This window comes from Pan troglodytes, chromosome 11, assembly GCF_028858775.2.
Source record: "Pan troglodytes isolate AG18354 chromosome 11, NHGRI_mPanTro3-v2.0_pri, whole genome shotgun sequence".
NCBI classification, from domain to species: domain Eukaryota; kingdom Metazoa; phylum Chordata; class Mammalia; order Primates; family Hominidae; genus Pan; species Pan troglodytes.
In genome coordinates, this window is record NC_072409.2 from 6,731,179 (window position 1) to 6,751,565 (window position 20,387).

The following is a 20,387-nucleotide window of genomic DNA, read 5'->3' on the forward strand; positions in this document are numbered from 1 at the left end:
ATGATCTACAGAGTGCTGCGTTTGTGACAGTTAAAAACCACAAGACATTCAAGGTCCTCGTGTACAAAGTAACTTACAAATTGCATTGAGCACTGCAAGAAGGGGGATTTCATACCCTTTATTTTTCTTTCTTGATTAACTTTCACAGTAAAGATAAATTCAGAAATGCTGTTTTGGTATTCTGAGTCTTCCTTAACCCCTGCTCCACTGGGAATTTCGGGTATGTGAAAGTAAATGTGTGTAGTCTCCTTGCAAATTTGTCAGTGCAGCTAGCATGAAGCACAGTGCTATTTGCAGAGAGACCAAAGCCCAGTCAACCCTTTTCACTTTCTGTAATCATTTGGTCCTGGAGCTACAGAACCTCTCAATTAGCATAACCACACTAATTTGTGCTTCTGCCTCAGCTTGTCAAGAGTGCCTTACAAATATTAATTCTCTGAGCTCATCAGAAGACCAAAGGCATAGATCAAAAGCATGCTTTTCTGCATGATCTGTCCTTGTTTTTTTCTGTTCATGAGGAGCTTTCTCTATTAATTACCCTAAATATGCAAGGTTGTAGAATGAAGCTTTTATATTTGACAAGTGAGAATTGGGCTAGGGACCTGGATTACAGGGACTCGGGCTAGGGACTGCCCGTGCTGCAGGGGTGCGGAGTTCCCTGGCCTCAGCTTGGCAGGAGAAATGCACGTACTGCTGAGGAAATTCTGTAGGCTAAAGTCATGGGGAGCGTGTGAGTCATGATCACCAGAAATGCCTGGACCTGTGGCATCTTTGGGCGATGAAGAGGGAACCAGCTTAGCACTGCCACAGACACACCATGTCCTCTGGGGCAAGCCAGGATTCCTTCCTGGGCTTCTGAACCCCACTCTATAATTTGAGGGCCTTGAACTGGAACAGAGGTTCCTGAGCTTTTTAAGATCATAGGTCTCCCAGGAGTCTGATGGAAACTCTGTGGACCTTGTCCCCAGGGAGAAAGATTCATTATGTGTGGACATGTTTCTGCCAAGCTGTAAATTCCCACTACTATATGATAAGTGAGAATTCGCAAATACCTGGGGTCTTGGAAAGATCAAATAGAATTTTTGTTGTCTGAAACAATCAGGACTTAGTTCAGTCAGATCTGAGCCCTAGTAACAGTAATTATGCATTCCCAGAATTTGGTAAGGATTTAGTGAAATGGGGCTTGTAAGCTGCTGGGTGGAGTGCCTGCATGGATAAAAGGAGGAACCTTCCCCTTATGGGTGAGGTTTAAAAAAAATTATGTATAGTAAAATTGATGTTTTGGGGATATACAGTTGTATTTTTTGTTTTTCATTTGTGATGGGGTCACACTGTCACCCAGGCTAGAGTGCAATGGTACCATCGTGGCTCACAGCAGCCTCGACCTCCTGAGCTCAAGGAGTCTTTCGATTTCAGCCTCTTGAGTAGCTGGGACTACAGGTGCATACCACCACACCCTTTTCATTTAAAAAAATTTTTTTTGTAGAGACAGGTCTCCCTATGTTTGCCAGGCTAGTGGGGTATAAAGTTTTGTGCGTTTTAACACGTGTAGATTTGCATAACCACTACCACATTCAGAATACAGGCCAATTCCATCACCCTAGGTGAAAAAGCCTTCTTGCCACCCCTTTGCAGTCATACCCTTCTCCCACCCTGGCAGCATGGATCTGCTTCCTTTCTTTTTTTTTTCTTGAGATGGAGTCTCGCTCTGTCCCCCCGGCTGGAGTGCAGCAGTGCCGTCTCAGCTCACTGCAACCTCTGCCTCGTGGGCTCAGGTGATTCTCCTGCTTCAGCCTCCCAAGTAGCTGGGATTATAGGCATCCACCACCGCGTCCGGCTAATTTTTGTATTTTTAGGAGAGACGGGTTTCACCACGTTAGCCAGGCTGGTCTCGAATGCGTGGCCTCAAGTGATCTGCCCGCCTCAGCCTCCCAAAGTGGTGAGATTACAGGTGTGAGCCACTGTGCCCGGCCAGCATTGATCTGTTTTTTATCTATACCTATAGATTTGCATTTTCCAGAATACCATGTAAGTACAACCCTAAAGTGTATAATCGGCCTTTTACTCTGTACTGACTTTGAGACTCGTCAAGTTGTCCTTTTTATCACTGGTTCATTCCTTTTTATTGCCGAGTAGTATTCTATTGCATTGACATAATAACTGCTTATCTGCGTGAGAATTTGACCTTGGCTGACTATCTGTCTGTTTGCTAGAAATAGACAAAGATGGCACAGGACCAACAAAAAACAACCCAATTTTGGCCGGGTGCAGTGGCTCACACCTGTAATCCCAGCACTTCGGGAGGCTGAGGCGGGTGAATCACGAGGTCAGGAGATCGAGACCATCCTGGCTAACATGGTGAAACCCCATCTCTACTAAAAAATACAAAAAATTAGCTGGGCGTGGTGGCACGCGCCTGTAGTCCCAGCTACTCGGGAGGCTGAGGCAGGAGAATGGCTTGAACCCGGGAGATGGAGCTTGCAGTGAGCCGAGATCACGCCACTGCACTCCAGCCTGGGTGACAGAGCGAGACTCCGTCTCAAAAAAAAAAAAAACCCAATTTTTAAATGGGCAAAGGACTTGAATAGGCATTTCTCCAAAGGAGATATACAAATGGCTAATAAACACGTCAAAATGTGCTCAACATCACTGATCATTAGGGAAGTGCAAATCAAAACTGCAGACAGAGCTGGGTGCAGTGGTGCGTGCCTGTAGTCCCAGCTACTCAGAAGGCTGAAGTGGGAGGATTGCTTTAGCCTGCAAGGTCAAGACTGCAGTGAGCTCTGATAGCGCTGCTGCACTCTGGCCTGGGTGACAGAGTGAGACCCCGAAAAAGAAAATTAGCTGAGCATGGTGGTGTGCGCCTGTAGTCCCAGCTACTTAGGGACTAAGTAGGGGACTGAAGCAGGGGGATTGCTTGAGCCCAGGAGTTCTGGGCTATAGTGCACCATGCCTACCTGGTGTCTGTACTAAGTTCAGCATCAATATGGTAACCTCTGGGACTACCACGTTGCTTAACGAGGGGTGAACTGGCACAGAGTAGAAGTGGAGCAGGTCAAAACTCCTGTGCTGATCAGCCCTGGGATCACACCTGTGAACAGCCACTGCACTACAGCCTGGGCAAAATAGTGAGACCCCCATCTCATTCATTCATACATACATATATATACGTACATACATACATACATACCTAAGTACATACCTACCTACCACAGGGAGATACCAGCTCACACCCATGAGGATGGCTGTTTTCAAAAACACAGAAAATAGAGCTTGCAGATAGCTGAACAGGTAGCACAGCTGGGGAGGATGTGGAGGCTCCGTGCCCCTTCTCACAGGCCCTGCCCAGTACAGCTCTTCATCTGTGTCCTTTGTAATATCCTTTATGATAAATGGGTAAGCACAAGGCAGATGGAATTAACAGACTGTGGCTGCTGTTTTTAAACAGGGTTTGCCAATATCTCTGTGTCTCTTGGGAGGATGAGGCCGTCTTTCTGCAACAAGGGAGAACAGAATCACAAGATCTTTAGGGGGGACCTTGACATTTCCTGTGGCAGATTTCAGTATTGCTGGTCAGAACTCATTTCATCCATCAGAGTTGCTATAGGCTTTCTTTCTAAGTTCCTTAATCATCTTTAGCCTTCCTTGGATTTACCAGGCCGTGGATGCTGAAAATAACAATCCTGGTGTTTTAGGACAGGAGTGGACTTTTTTTTTTTCTGAGACGGAATCTTGCTCAGTCGCTGGAGTGCAGTGGCGTGATCTCGGCTCACTGCAAGCTCCGCCCCCCGGGTTCACGCCATTCTTCTGCCTCAGCCTCCCGAGTAGCTGGGACTACAGGCGCCCACCACCACGCCCGGCTAATTTTTTGTATTTTTAGTAGACACAGGGTTTCACCGTGTTAGCCAGGATGGTCTCAATCTCCTGGCCTCGTGATCCACCTGCTCGGCCTCCCAAAGTGCTGGGATTACAGGCGTGAGCCACCGTGCCCGGCCGAGTGGACTTTTTTCCCATGAACCCTATGGGCAGTCTGCTACTTCGTATGTGTATATGGCCTTCCTGAAAGCATGTCTGAAAATTGAATATCAAGCCTGTATCTTAACAATACACTGTCAGCCGGACACTCACACAGTCCGATGAGTTACCTGAGTGAGGATGAAGATCTACAGCTTTGGCATGGCCACTCAACTCTGTCTTCTCTCGGCAGTAGTATTTTATGAAACCTGTGTTTTTCACTGGTATCAACTATTCCATTTTCTCATTTTCACTACTTTTTATAAAATATTAATGGCAAAATATAATAAAGCAGTCAAACTCTTTCCACAGCAACAATCACTGCCACCACAACAAAAACACCCCACAGAAAATAAGTGTTATGGAGGATGTGGGGGAATCTGAACACTTGTGCGCTGTTGGCAGGACTGTAAAATGGTGCAGCCACTGTGGAAAACAGTATGGCAGCTCGCCAAAAAGCTAAAAATAGAACTACCACATGATCCAGCAAAGTATATACCTATGGGTGTGTACGCAAAAGAAGGGAAAGCAGGGACTCGAGGAGACCTTTGTGCACCATCTCTGTAGCAGCATCATTCACAACAGCCAAAAGATGGAAGTGACCCAGGTGTCCACTGATGGGTGAATGGATAAAGAAAACGTGGGCTGTTCATACATGGAATATTATTCAGCCTTAAAAAGGAAGGACGTTCTGACATGTTCCAGTGTGGATGAACCTTGAGGACATTATGCTAAGTAAAATAAGCTAGTCACAAAAAGACAAGTACCATATGATTCCACTAGACCGTGAGGTGCCTACACTAGACAAAATTATAGCAACCAAAAGGCGCTGAGGTGGCTGCCAGGGGCTGGATGGAGGGAGGAATGGGGACTGTTTCAGTTTTGCAAGGTAGAAAAGTTATGGAGATGGCTGCTGGTGGTGATGGCACATTATGAATGTTACTTATTACCACTGAAGTGGTAATAAGTGGTAATCACTTTAAAATGATTAAGATGGCAAATGTTATGTGTACTTTACCACAGTTTTTTCAATGTTTATATAATTACATAATTTAATCTTAAATATCTTTTTAAAATTTTTATTTATTTATTTATTTATTTATTTATTTGAGACGGAGTCTCGCTCTGTCACCCAGGCTGAAGTGCAATGGTGTGATCTCGGCTCACTGCAGCCTCCGTCTGCTGGGTTCAAGTGATTCTCCTGCCTCAGCATCCTGAGTAGCTGGGGCTACAGGCATGTACCACCACACCTGGCTAACTGTTATATTTTTAGTAGAGACAGGGTTTCACTATGTTGGCCAGGCTGGTCTCAAACTCCTGATGTCAAGTGATCTGCCAGCCTCAGCCTCCCAAAGTGCTGGGATTACAGGCGTGAGCCACCATGCCTGCCCCCCGCCCCGTTGTTTTTGTTTGTTTGTTTGTTTTGTTTTTTAAATAGAGATAGGGTTTTGCTCTGTTATCCAGGCTGGAGTGCAGTGGTGTGATCATGGCTCACTGCAGCCTCAAACTCCTGGGCTCAAGGAATCCTCCCGCCTCAGCCTCCCAAAGTGTTGGGATTACAGGTGGGAGCCACCGTGCCCAGCCCATGAAGCTTTTAATCCAGGGCAGATCCCGCACCTCTGGATGGGGACCCAGTCATCTTGGACCTGGGCCTTTCAGCTGTACTGGGCCCCTGCTGTCCCCTGGCAAGCTCCCATTCCCATCAGGGGCCGATGGAAGTCCCTGGGAGCCTACATGTCTAGTTGAGCTCTAGCCCCTGGTGGTGATATAGCTTGGCGCGTAGTTAGTGCTTGGCTCATGTCGGCTATTAGTAAAGACTCTCAAGCTCTGCATTGGCTTCCCTCCGAGGGCTCTGCCTGGATCCATCAGCAGCACTTACTCTCTCTGAGTTGACAACACAGATGGCACCTACTCCAGAGCTGTTTGGCAGGATTCCAGGCTATCGCCACATTCTTGAGAAGGTATCACTGGCTTGGGGGAGGGGAAAAGAGAGGACGATCTAGGCAAAAGCAAGATCAAGGCCCTCTCCAAGAATTTTCCAGCCTGGCAGGCCCTGTTAGGTGGCATGGTACCGCTGTGTGAGTGGGAGCGCCACCTGGAGATGGCCATGATAGGGTCTCTGTTCCCACGAGTATCATTAACACGTCTCTCTATGAATCTGGGTGATAACCAATTACCTTGGGGTTTTTTTTTTTTGACACTAAGACACCAACACATGTAAGACATGTAAGGCATTATCGATTTAATGTTTCTCAGGAAACAAAGGAGAAAATACATTAGCAGGTGGATTATAAAACGCACCTTGATTTCAAAAGTGAAGCTGTGAAAAACTACAGTATCCAAGGGAGATTGATTTTTGGGACCCCCAGTGGATACCAAAATCCACAGATGCTCAAGTCCCTGATGCAAAATGGCATAGTACTTGCAGATAACCTATGCACATCCTCCCATATGCTTTAAATTATCTCTAGATTACTTACAATACCTAATACAGTGGAAATGCTATATAAATAGGTGCTATACCATCTTACTTAGGGAATATTGACAAGAAAAAAGTCTGTACGTGTTTCAGTTACAGACACAACCATCCATTTTTTTTTTTCCTGAGGTTGGTTGAATCCACAGATGCAGAACCCATGGCTACAGAGGGCCAACTGTCAATGACTTAGAATCAGGGAGATACAGTATAAGCCACTGACCCATCTTCGAGCTGAATTCTTCGGCGACTATTCCATACAGTTGGTGGCAATAGATGCCTGGAACACCGGTAAAGAAGTCAGGTCTCCTGCCCTCGTGGAGCTTGCTGTGACTGGGTCCAAGTACACCCCTCCAAACGAGACTTCGCCTTAGACTGAAGGGTTGGACTCTGGATTTTTGCTTGTCAATGCACCTCTCTTCTAGCCTCTCAGTTAGATATCCGGACACCAGAGGAAAATTACCCTGAGGATCACCGTGCTGACAGAGCGCGTGACAGATGGAGGGATGATCATACTTCTCGGCTTCTGCCTGCTGTCCTGGCATCATTATTAACAGAGTCCTCCCTACCCCCTTCGAAGTGTCCTGATTTGGATGAGAAAACACTGAGGGAGTAATCATTGACATCTATCGCGTTCCACAAATTCGCACTGGAGAGGGTCTGGGTTTGCAGTGAGAGAACTGCTTCAGGTCCACAGCCTGTTCTAATGCAGGTCAAGTCCATGGAGTCTGCGGGAGGGTCGGTGGGATTGTCTGGGGCTCCGTTCTCCCATGGGCATCTGCTACTGGGCATGTTCCAGTCACTCCTAGAAGCATCAAAATCTGGGATGGTTTGGTTCAAGAAACATAAACATGTACATATAACAACCAGAGCACATTATCTTAAGGTAAAAATCACATCAAATCTCAAATTGTTATTCTTTGGAATGGATAAAAAGGATATTAGTATTTTTGTCAATTTAAGTTTTATAGAGAAAGTTGGAAAAATAATTATATAGGGACACTTGTCTTGGTTAACTTGGACAGAGATTTTTTTTTCTGTTGCTGTGGAAAAGATACAGGCATAGGATTTTTCTAAGAAGTTTCATTTTTTATGCAAGTGATATACTGTGGGAGGAGGTTAAAGGAAACAGCCAGAAAGACAGGTAAGAAGCTTGATGTTTGTGACAAATTGATAACTTGCAGCCTGTGATGTTGGCAGGTGTTGCTGACAGGGTCATCTGGGGCCAGGTGGTCGCTGTCCTGAGGACCTGCCGGGTACCCAGAATGCTGCCTGCCTGTTCGGTGGCTCTCAAACGTCAGCACCTGGAGGTTTCTGGGCTCTGGCGCCTGGTTTCTGATTCAGTAGGTCTGTGGTTGGGCTGAGAATGAGCATCTCTAGCGAGTTCCCTGGGTGACACTGCTGGTAGAGGTGGGGGGTATCTTTGGAACCACCACTCAAAGTCTGGAGAGGAATTGGAAGGGTCATAGGGACTTACCTGTAAGATAAAAGGTTGCCCTTATAATAATAATAATGATGATGATGATGACGTAACAAAGAATTCCTGTGCAGTAACGCCAGGAGCTGTGCTATGTGTATTTAATCCTCTCAAAAGCACTGGAAGGAGGTGACAGTGGCCTCATTTTACAGATGAGAAAACTGAGGCCCAAGGCTGGGCACGGTGGCTCACGCCTGTAATCCCAGCACTTTGGGAGGCCAAGGTGGGCGGATCACCTGAGGTCAGGAGTTTGAGACCAGCCTGGCCAACATGATGAAACCCTGTCTCTACTAAAAATACAAAAATTAGCTGGGTGTGGTGGCCCATGCCTGTAGTCCCAGCTAATCGGGAGGCTCAGGCAGGAGAATCGCTTGAACCCAGAAGGGGGAGGTTGCAGTGAGCTGAGATCATGCCACTGTACTTCAGCCTGGGTGACAGAGTGAGACTCTTGTCTCAAAAAAAAAAAAAAAAAGAAAGAAAGAAAAGAAGAAAATATAGCTGTGTGGGCAATAGTCAGATGAACTATTCCCCTAACTTTGCCCCAGTTCGGTGTACAACTATGTACAAATCTTAACTCTTTCAGATCTCAAAGAAAAGCTCTGTGTCTTAGTTTCCTCCTCTGTAGAATGAGAATAGTAACGGTATCCTTCTCTTATCGTGAGGATCTAATGCAACCACGAGAGTAAAATACACAGAAAGGAGCCTGGTACTGCATGGGCTAAGTGCCTAATGAACATCAGCTACTACTATCTCTCCGGGTGACAGAGTGAGACTCTGTCTCAAAAAAAAAAAAAAAAAAAAGAGCCCTGAAGGGTTTATGTGACTTGTCCAGCTGGGTTGAAGAGCTAGGTTGAAGCCGCTGCCCAGTATTGAAACAAACCCTTATAAAATGGAGAAGTAGCTTAATAATAGCCCCCAAAAGACATCACAGACTGAAGACTTTTCTAGTAGTATAAGTACACGTGAACAAGAAAATGGTGACACTTCTGCTTCCAGTTCATGCTTCTTGTCAGCAGTATTGCGAGGGAAAAACAACAGTGATCTAATGAGCCCTGACAAGAGATGGCCAGAAGCTGAGCAGTTGGGAAGAAAACTCTTTGGTGAATCTCACTCTGAATGTATATTGTGCCTTGGGATATTAGCTGATTAATTTGGATGACATATTAGTCATGATAAGCAAGACGTTTACAAACTAAGCATCCAGAACGTGAAAACTAAAATTTTGCCAAGCACCGTGGCATGTGCCTGTAGTTCCAGCTACTCTGGTGGCTGAGGTGGGAGGATCACTTGAACCCAGGAGTTCAAGTCCAGCCTAGGCAACATGGTGAGACCCTGTCTCACACACACACACACACAAAAAGCCACAACCTCTAAAGTTTAAATTATATCTGAAGTCACGCAATACTCACATGAGTAATTTTACAGCATCAAGTGTAAGTGCTCTGTAAAGGGTTTCATCTCAGCCTTCTGTTTTGGGCTCTTCTGTCTCCTGAATTGCCATTTGGGAACAGGCAGCCTAGTCCCGTGGCACTAAGCCAGCTAGCTAAACACTGGTCCTTCTCAAATGCATGTTTCCAGCCCCTCTTTAGGACATTATGCACCTGAACCAGAACTCTTGGTTCTCCCCTTCACTCTCTGCCTGGTAACTCACCTTGGGTTCCCCTATCACAGTAAATAATGCCATTTTTGATCCGATTGTTCAGGCTTAGAAATCTTGGTTTGGATGAGATGAGAAAACAATGAGGGTGTCCTTGCCTCCTCTCTCCCAGTGCACATCCAGTCCCTCGGTAAACCCCTACGATTTACTCCAATAAATCCTGACTGGTCCTTCTTAGTACCTCCTCTGCTGACCCCTTACTCCAGGCCACCGCCGTTTCTCCCTGGACTGCCCCATGCCTTCCTAACCGGCTTCTTGGTTTCTTCTCCCAACTCACAGCCATTCATTCTGCATTTCACATCCAGAGTGTGAACTGGATCACATGGATCCTCTTTATGATTGCCTGGGGCTTCCCCACACATGTGAAGAGATCCGAGGTCCTCGATGTGGCCTGTGTGCGCCCTGGACTCTGGCCCTTAACTCACTCCCTGACACCCCTCTCCCCGTCGCTGTGTCCCAGCCACACTGGCTTTTGTGCTCTTCTTCCAGGTGTTCCTTTCCCTCAGAGCCTTGGCACTTGCCGTTCTCTTACTGGAACATTCATTCCCCAGATATTGTAGGGCACCTGCTGAGAAGCCATGGACAGGAGCCACGGTTTAAAGGCTGCTGGTGCCACCGTTTGCTGATCATGTGATCTTGGGAAAAGTTGCTCACCCATTTCCTTTTAAAAATCAGTTTCTCATTGATAAGATGGATCCTGCGGTAGGGTTTTGGTGAGTTCATGCTGGGGAGTACTCGATTGGAAGAACTGGGCAAACATGAGTTCCTCTTCCTGTGTCCTTTGCTCCCTATCCCTAGCTGCCTCACATCTTTGTTCAGATGCCACCCAGAGAGGTCAGCCCTAACCACTGGGCCCAGAATAACAGATAGGGTGCGCATCACTTTCTGTCCCTCACCCCCCGCTCTTTTTCCCCCTTTAAATGTAGCCTTTGTTTTTTTTTTTTTTTTTTTTTTTTGAGACAGTCTCACTCTGTTGCCCAGGCTGGAGTGCAGTGGTGCAGTCTTGGCTCACTGCAGCCTCTTGGGTTCAAGCGATTCTCCTGCCTCAGCCTCCCCGGTAGCTGGGATTACAGGCATGCACCACCATGCCTCGCTAATATCTTGTGTTTTTAATAGAGACAGGGACCATGTTGCCAAGACTGATCTTGAACTCCTGAGCTCAGGCAATCTGCCTGCCTTGGCCTCCCAGAGTGCTAGGATTACAGGTGTGAGCCACCGTGCCTGGCCTATTTGCTGCTTTTTTATGATTTTTTCCCTCATTGGGAGGTAAGCTCCCTGTCGGCTGCTATTTCACCAGAGCCCAGAATGGTGCCTGGCACATAGCTGACGCTCACTAATTTTTGTTCAATGGATAGTGAGTACCCATTGTGTATGGACTCCAGACCTCTTAAGGGAGACGGGTGCATTTTTACAAGCTTGAGGAGCACAGCCAGAGTGCAGGCTGTGACCGTGTTCACCCTCGTGCAGCTCAGTGCAGAGGGCCATCAGCAGTGAGTGGCTCTGTCAAGTTTATCTGGAGGCGGGGAGTTGTAAAGGGCAGAGGCATCACAGCCTGGAGGCTGAGGTCAGCGGGCTGGCCAGGAGAGGGGCCGGAGTCTTCCCCAGTGCGGGCATTACCCCTTCCAATACTGCCATGGTCCAAGTGAAGCAGAGGCTGTGGGACCCTCAACACTGATCTTTGAGAGTCCACTGGATGTTGGCTGTGAGGTTTCCTTTGACTGGCTGGAAAGGAGGGACAGGAGCTACAGTGCAGGCAGGCAGGTGCAGGGCTATGCACAGTGTCCAGTCGCCGTGTGAGGAAGTGGGAGATGAAGGTGGGAAAGGTAATTTGGGGCCAGACTCCAAAAGGCCTTGAATGCCAATCTACGTACTTAGGACTTCTACCTTTAGTATTACAGGAAGCATCGAGGGGTTTTTATTATTTTATTTTTTTGAGACAGGGTCTGCCTCTGTCACCCGGGCTGGAGTGCAATGGCGCGATCTTGGCTCACTGCAACCTCTGCCTCGCAGGCTCAAGCCATTCTCTCACCTCAGCCCCCCGAGTAGCTGTGACTACAGACACACATACCACAATGCTTAGCTAATTATGTTTTTCCTTTTTTTGTAGAGACAGGGTTTTGCCATGTTGCCCAGGCAGGTCTCAAACTCCTGGGCTCAAGTAATCAACCCACCTCTGCCTCCCAAAGTGCTGGGATTACAGGCATGAGCCACAGTGCCTGGCCACATCAGGGGTTTAAGAAGCATTCTCCTTACATATTTAGACTTTCCCCCAAGTCTTCCAAATTTCTCCCTTTCCCATACTGAGGGCTACGTTTAGTTCCTGGCCAAGTCCTGACTTTGTAAAGAACAACAAGTAAACAGCTTCTTCAGAAGGCTGGATGCTGAGCCCTGATTGCCCTTCAGTGAACCAGCCTCATCCATGAAGCTTCTTGAAAAGCCAGAAACTGTCTCATTGGGGGGGTCCTTGAAATCTGAAGCAAGGGACAGGTTCTGAGCCCCTGTGTTTTGCAGATTAGGTTGCACAAGAAAGATGGGCTGGTGACTTTGCAGTTCATTTCTGTAGATTGTCCTTCTAGGCCTGCCTGGATAGAAGCAGCCTCGTGTGGGATCCAGCAGCAGTGGCCAGTGGGATGGGAGCCAGCATATGTAGTTGTTGACACATCCCCTGCAGACGTAGGTCGGCAGGCTAGCTGTGGGAGAGCACTGCAATGGGAGTCAGTGACTTGGGGCCTCTAGCCTCCTGTGAAAGGTCTTTTTTCTCTGGACCTCAGTTTCTCCATTTTATTGTAATGAGTTGGGCTAGATCAGTAGTTCTTAACCTCTTTTTTTTTTTTTTTTTTGAGAGGGAGTCTCACTCTGTCACCAGGCTGGAGTGCAGTGGTGCAATCTCCACTCACTGCAACCTCCACCTCCCGGGTTCAAGTGATTCTTCTGCCTCAGCCTCCCGAGTAGCTTGGGAGTACAGGTGCTCACCACCATGCTCAGGTAATTTTTGTATTTTCAGTAGAGATGGGGTTTCACCATCTTGGCCAGGATGGTCTCTATCTCCTGACCTTGTGATCTGCCCACCTTGGCCTCCCAAAGTGCTGGGATCCTAAGTACAGACGTGAGCCACCGTGCCTGGCCATTCTTAACCTCTTGAAACTCCTTAAGACTTTGGTGAAAGCCATAGACCTCTCTTCCCAGAAGAATGAACATGTGGTTTGCCGGCACCTTAGGAACCCCCAAAGCCCATGAGACAAAGCCCTGGATCTATAAGGCCCTGTCCCATCTGACCCCCGGCCTTCCCCTGGGCACATACCTCCAGCTACACAGGGCTTTCATACACACTGCCCCTTTGCCTGGTCCAGCTCTCCTCATCCTTCAAGTCTCACCCTTCCCTGACTTCCAGCTTAGATTAGGTCGCCCTGCTAGACATGCGTCCCCCACCCTGAATTTAGCACTGATCACTGGGATAACTAAGTGATTCTTGGTGCATGTTATCCGACCCTCCCCAAGCTCCGTGTTGGTATTTGTTGAGTAAATCTCTGAGGCCCCTCCAGCTATGACATTCTGAGACTGATCTATAAGTTTGCAGATGTGTCATAAGAGAGTCCCTGAGCTTGTATTTCCTATGACATTCGACACATGGTGGCCTTTGCCTTCAATGATTTCCTCCAGGCCTGGACAGGAAAGTTACTTCAAAGCAGTCTAGGCCAGACTCGGTGGCTCATGCCTATAATTCCAGCACTTTGGGAGGCTGAGGCTCGAGGATCACCTGAGGCCATGAGTTTGAGACCAGCCTGGCAACCAAGCAAGATGCTATCTCTACAAAAAATAATTTTAATAATTAGCCAGGCATGGTGGCAAGTGCGTATAGTCCCAGCTAGTCAGGAGGCTGAGACAGGAGGATTGCTTGAGCCCAGCAGTTGGAGGCTGCAGTGAGCTGTGATTGCACCACTGCACTCCAACCTGGACAACAGAGGGCGACTGTCTCAAAAAAAAAAAAAAAAAAGGCAGAGTCTAGAGGACCCCAGAAGACAGAAGAGTGCCTCCCAGACTTTCTGCCTCAGTGCTTTGCTGGGCCTGACCTCCAGGCTGGTCATCGCCTTTGTTTATATTCTGGGCTGAGCTGGAACTCGCACTTGGAACATTCCCACAGTGCTTGGCGCTTCCTCGTATTGTTGTATTTTTCTCCAGGAGGGAAGTGACCAACATCAGACTTTCCTCCCAGCAGACAAATTCCATACACAAAGCTTTGTGTGAGCTACTGGGTACCCGCCTGAGAGCCCAGCCTCTGTTTCTTTGGTTCTGGGTGGGTGAGTGTGCACATTACAGGGATCCACGAGCCCTTCCCTTCTGAGCCATTTCTATCTAAAAAAAAAAAAAAAAAATCTCCTTCAAGAAGTGAGCACCGCCTTGCAGGATCCTGACTCAGAGTTCGTCTGGAGCCAACAGCGTCTTGCGTGTAGGGACAGGCACTCCTTAAAATGTTTCCTACTTCAGTGGCCACAATATTACCCCTCTGGCTTATGTCATGTTCCACAATCAAAATATCTCGGGAGGCTGAGGCAGGAGGATCACTTGAGCCTAGGAGTTTGAGGCCACCTGGGCAATATAGGGAGACCCTGTCTCTTAAAAAAAAAAAAAAATTATTCCTGAGGTACAGATGTTTGTAAGATAAATTTTATTTTAATTATACTAAGAGAATGATTATTTACTAGAATATTGCAGTGGATCTTACTCTGATATGGAGAAAATTCCTAGTGAGGGTAAATAATTTTTTTCAATGTATTGTATCTAAAGCTTGGAGATTTATAGGTAATAATAATAAAAACAGTGACAGTAGCTATTCTCATTGAGTGTCTGCTGTGTACCAACAAATTTTAAACATCTTTATTTTATTTTAGTTTTTTAGAGATGGGGTCTTGCTCTGTGGCCCAGACTGGAGTGCAGAGGTGTGATCACAAATCACTGCAGTCTTGACCTCCTGGGCTCAAATGATTCTCCTGCCTCAACCTCCCACCTCAGCCTCCCAAGTCTGAATTCTTATTTAACCTTTAAACTACCCATGAAGTAGACAGCATAATGGTACACATGAACGTATGTGAAAATACAAGGTGTGGAGAGGTTTAGTTTCTATCCCAAAGTTGTTCAGCTAGGAAGTGCCCCCATAGATTCAAACCAGGCCAGCTGGCCTTCAAAGCCAATTCCTTCACACTGCCCTCCTGCCTCCTCTGGTCATGAGGAAATGGGTAGCAGAGGTTTTCCTAGCCAAGGATAAAGATTTGGGGGCTGGATGCAGCCCTCCAACTAAATGCCTAGCGTTGATACCTGCCCCTCTCTGAGGAATCTGTGAAATGGGGAAGGGAGTTGCTGGAGCAGATGATCTTGTGGGTATCCTTGGGTTTTACAGAGATTTGAGGCTTGGAGTAGTCATACCTGAAGGAGTGACCTTGATAACACATGGCCAGGTCGGGTCTGATTGAAGGCAGTTCGTACAGCCACAGCGTTCTCGGCGTATTTGTGCAAGGCTTGGAAACTCATCACAGTGGCTGTGCAGTCAGCCTTCTGCTTCTGGTAACAGTTCACTTTTGATTCTTCCCATTCGTGAAGAATCAAAAAAATTTTGTGTTGTCTCCCTGAAATGTGGACCGGAGATGGGTCGCTTGCCCATCTTGGATTGCAAGCATATTGGTCTTTGGGGATGGCTCTATGTTTTTTTGTTTGTTTGCTTAGTCTGGGACACTGCAGAGGGGACAACTGTAAAAGACGATTTCTGAGCTGGGGATTAGAGAGGAATTCTTAAGATTAGGTTATTCTGTTGCTCTCCCCCTCCCCGTACCCCTGAACAGTTCACATTGGAGTTATTTTGGGGGAGCCATGATTGAGAAGTGGTTGGACCACAGGGTCCTCATTTCAAAGCTGTTCTCTCAAGGAAAAATGTCCAGTTCATTCTAAAGGTTCATCAGTATATTAGTTGTTTGGAACCTAGGATGCGTTTTTTCATGGAAACACAGTTACGAATGTGTTGGCCCCCAGCTGAGAAACGAGAGAGGGCACACCTGAGCCCAGGTTCTGTAACTGTGACCCATTGTTGTCTGTGTGCACAGGCGCCAGGAGGAGCTGCCCCAGACACGGCTCCTGACTTCAGGGGCTTCGCACTCCTGATAGGGAAGAAATTCCAGGGCCCAGAGTGGCCTGAGCTAAGGAGTGGGGAAGTGGAGGAAACAGCGCCCCAGCCGCCCATACCCTCTGACTCTTGCTAGGAGAGGAGAGTTTGTTTATGGATTAGAAACTCTGGTTAACGCATTCCAGGGGGTGGGGACAATCAGTGTGTGTATGTTGGAGATAATTCTCATTGGTTTATTCTGTCACCTATCCACCCATTTATTCAACAGAGAGTTATTAAGCACCTACTGTGTGCCAGGTATTCTGCTGTGCAACTGTTAGTTTTCACTGGACCCCTCTCGCGTGGTGGGGGTTCCCTGTGCTTTATTCCAGTTTGTGGCTGCAGTTTAATCTGGGGAGGAGCTTGCGGGCTCTGTGAGGGAAACAGGGAGCCTCCGCACCCATGCTCTTTCCTGCCACCTCATTGGAGACGGTGCGACAGACACATGCCATTTGCTTTGCCAAGTTTGGACTCTCAGGCCGTGATTTTGCAAAAATGATCTCTGTATTGGTAGATCAATTATGAGGACTTAAGATCTTGTAGAGATTTGGATTTTGGTTTTTGTCTGTTTTGCATAAATTGGAAAGATTATTTCCCCTTCCTTCAGAAAGGAAGGGCCTGGTGTAACACAGTGGCCCACTGCGCCCAGAAACTTAACAGAGCATTAAGTGCCTCTTAAACTTGGTCTCTCTGGTTCTGTGGGTCTTTTTTGGAATGTTGTCCCAAATTTTTCTCCGGTTCTATACTTGCTCCCATTTTGTACCATCCAACTCTGTAAAATAAATTTACTTTGGTGCTTTTGACTAAATTGACCGAAGCCAGATATCTGCCACCTAAGCTAATATATTTTCAGTCTACAATTATAAAAGTGATGAAGGGCTGGGCGTGGTGCTCACGCCTGTAATCCCAGCACTTTGGGAGGCCGAGGTGGGCGGATCACTTGAGGTGAAGAGTTTGAGACCAGCCTGGCCAACGTGGCGGACCCCCCATCTCGACTAAAAATACACAAATTAGCTGGGTGTGGTGGCGCACACCTGTAATCCAGCTATTCAGGAGGCTGAGGCAAGAGAATCACTTGAGCTTAGGAAGCAGAGGTTGCAGTGAGCTGAGATTGCACCACTGCACTCCTGCCTGGGTGACAGAGTGAGACTCTGTCTCAAAAAAAAAAAAAAAAAGTGATAATAGGCAGAGTGCAGTGGCTCACACCTGTAATCCCAGGACTTTGGGAGGCTGAGGCAGGAGGTTCACTTGAGACCAGGAGTTTGAGACCAGCCTGAGCAACATAGGGAGACCCTGTCTCTACAAAAAAATTTAAAAATTAGCCAGGCGAGGTGGCATGCACCTGTAGTCCTAGCTTCTTTGGAGGCTGAGGGAGGAGGATTGCTTGGGCCAGGGAGGTTGAGGTTGCAGTGAGCCATGACTGTACCACTGCACACCAGCCTGGGTGACACAGCAAGACCCTGACTCCAAAAAAAAAAAAAGTTAAATATTCACCAGGGACCTCCTGAGTGTCAGGCTGCATGCTACGTACTTCACAAATGTTCTCTTTTATTTGATTCTTATTACAGCTGAGGAGGTGAGACTGGAATTATGCCCAGTTAACAGATAAGGAAACTGAGGCTGCTGTGCTCAAGTGGCAAAGCCAAGGGGAAGAGCTAGTATTTGCACCCAGGCTGGAGTGCAGTGGTGTGATCTCGGCTTACTGCAGCCTCCACCTCCCAGGTTCAACTGATTCTCCTGCCTCAGCCTCCCAAGTAGCTGGGATTACAGCTTCGTCCCACCACGCCCGGCTAATTTTTGTTTTGTTAGTAGCGACAGGGTTTCACCATGTTGGCCAGTCTGGTTTTGAACTCCTGGCCTGAAGTGATCCACACACCTCAGCCTCCCAGAGTGCTGGGATTACAGGCGTGAGCCACCTCGCCCGGCTCAGAGCCTGCATTCTTACCCATATTATGCTGTGGGGATTCTTTAGGGGCTTTTATAACCTCAAACTCTGGGACTGAAATAAATGAAATCTTTTCATCCACCTCGACATTGTCTTCCTTTTTACCAAGAATATGTGATTGATTTCATTCCCTTCTTTTCTTCTAGAAAACCCTTTGTTCAGAGTTTAGGTAGCGTAGCACTTTCTCCAGCAAAATTGTTCCCAAAGTGCAGTGGAAGTTTGGAGCTTGGGGTTATAAATTCTTAGCTGTATTTGTCCCCAAGGTGTTTTCTTCTTTGGAGACTGAGGTGTAGCAGTGTTTTGATGTTTTGTTTCGTTCTGTGTTTCCCTTGGAAACACAGCATTAGTGAAATCAGCTTGTTTTCTCTGACAGTACTTGTTACGTGGTGCACACTGGTCTGAGCGTGGGACTCTGAAATAGAAGGCGTGGCATAAGGGTCTGTATGAAAATGTTTCTCCTGGCATGCCCCAGAATGGTTCATTTATGACTTTCAGCATTTTGATCACCTGATTCCCCATTTCTCCTGCGGAGAAAAGTGGTATTAAAAGTATTTGGACATAAAATTCATCTTGCAAGCCGCTGTTGTGCTGATGAGTAATAAAGTGTCAAAAGGATGCTGAGGAAAGAGCTTCTTAATATAGACCATGCCTGAGAGGCACCGGTAGGGCGATAACAAGCCCTTTCTTCTGATTTCCTCCCTGGGGCCAAAGGGATTTTGAAAGGCAGAAGGCAAAGACTGTTGAGAATGAGATTCCTCAGGCTTCCTTTGTGAGGCTGCCTGGGCTCTGCCGCTGGGTGTTTTGGGATGTCCAAGAGATGATCCCCTTTCAGCCAGTGACTCGGTCCTCAGTTGCTGCTCTAGAAAGACGCTGGGGCTGGGAAGGGCCCTGTGTCCTCTGGCTTTAAAATGGGCAATGCTATTGAAAAACAGAAGCCCTTGAAACGAAGTCATCTGTACCCCTGGAAACAAGGTAAGAAAGCCCTGGGCTTCCTTTCCAGGAAGAAGCAAGGAGGCAGTTTTCTCCGAGAGACTGGCCCAGCAGCAGAGCTGAAGTGCCTGGGGAATCACCTTCCAGAGCAGAAAGCACAGGTAGTCCAACATGATTTTAAGAAAATTCACAATTCTCCTGAGGATTAAGATGATTCCTCTCTCAATATGATGGCTTGGTTTGGCTGAGAGTTTAGTTCAGCTCGAGATGTTTCATTTGGTGCAGTATGTGTCTGTTGAAAATTTTTATTTTTTTTGAAATGGAGTCTCGCTCTGTCGCCCAGGCTGGAGTGCAGTGGCATGATCTCGGCTCGCTGCAACCTCCGCCTCCCAGGTTCAAGCAATTCTCTGCCTCAGGCTCCTGAGTTGCTAGGATTACAGGCACCCGCCACCACGCCCAGCTGATTTTTGTATTTTTAGTACAGATGGAGTTTCACCATCTTGGCCAGGCTGGTCTTGAACTCCTGACCTCATGACCCACCTGTCTCAGCTTCCCAAAGTGCTGGGATTATAGGTGTGAGCCACCGCGCCTGGCCGAACATTTTTACTTTTTTAGAAATGTTCCAAGTCAGCCAGGCACAGGGGCTCACGCCTGTAACCCCAGCACTTTGGGAGGCCAAGGTAGGCGGATCACTTGAGGTCAAGAGTTCGAGTCCAGCCTGGCCAACCTGGCGAAACCCCGTCTCTACTAATAATACAAAAATTAGCCAGGCGTGGTGGTGGGCACCTGTATTTCCAGCTACAGGCATAAGGCTGAGACAGGAGAATCGCTTAAACCCAGAATGTGGAGGTTACAGTAGCCGAGATTGCGCCACTGCACTCCAGCCTGGGTGACAGAGTGAAACTGTCTCAAAAAAAAAAAGAAAGAAAGAAAAAGAAATATCCCAGGTCAAAGCTTTGATATCTAGGAGTTTGAGGCTTTTGTGATATTTTTTGATTTAGATAATGTTATTAACAGCTTTTAAATATATAGCACTTCCAAAAGTTCCAAAGTACTTTCAAGGTACTTTCTGTAAAATCTTTCATTTATCCATCCTGGACACCCAGGAAGTGGGACAACAGCCTCTCTTAACACCTACTCTGTCTCTCTAGGGCTTGGGGTCATGTCAGCTTGAGGAGGAGGAAGTTGGCAGGGCCACAGAGCAGTGCAGTGGTACATTTGGAGTTCAAGGACCTTTAATAGTGTCTCAGTGCAGGACAGTCTGTTGACGCACTCAGCGGCCTTTTATCACAGTTATTGACCCAGGAGACCGGCCGGCTGGCAGGCATGCCAGAGATGACATATGCGAGACTTCACCAGGTCTTTGCCTCCTCTTGCCAGAAGAAGTTGCGGTAGCATTTCATCAGTAGCAAGACAGTTTTTTCACAACTGCATATATGGGTGTGTTTATGAAAAGAAAACAAATAACTGGAAGAAAATGCATGGAAATATTAAGAGCAGTTGCTCTTTGTCAAATGATAGATCATTTTCTCTTAAAAAGAAAGTAGGTGGGATGCTAATTTACTGTCAGGTTCCAGCCCTTCTGACTTTCTGTGAGTCATTCTTTTGTCTAACATGTTACTTTGGAAAGGGTACTCCTTAGCAATCCTTCATTGGATCCTAGTTTGAACAAAACAGCTATTAAAGACATTGGGGGACAGTTCGGGAAATTTGAATATGAACTCCATGGTGGATTAT

The 20,387-nt window shown here is 47.1% G+C and overlaps 1 protein-coding gene across 9 annotated transcripts in view; it reads left to right on the forward strand.

Annotated features, from left to right (window-relative positions):
* Positions 1-20,387, forward strand: part of RAPGEF1 (Rap guanine nucleotide exchange factor 1) — a 162,239-nt gene that overhangs the window by 11,792 nt on the left and 130,060 nt on the right. Inside the window, exon 1 of one of the 9 annotated variants that reach the window (XM_063788134.1) lies at positions 17,002-18,692. The exons of 5 other annotated variants lie outside the window; for them this stretch is intronic. In XM_063788134.1, coding sequence (XP_063644204.1) covers positions 18,629-18,692 — 64 coding nt within the window. In that variant the 5' untranslated portion in view covers positions 17,002-18,628. Of the gene's footprint in view, positions 1-17,001; positions 18,693-18,725; positions 18,812-20,387 lie in introns of those variants that run through there. 3 more of the 9 variants (XM_063788141.1, XM_024345942.3, XM_063788138.1) reach the window with 3 other exon arrangements.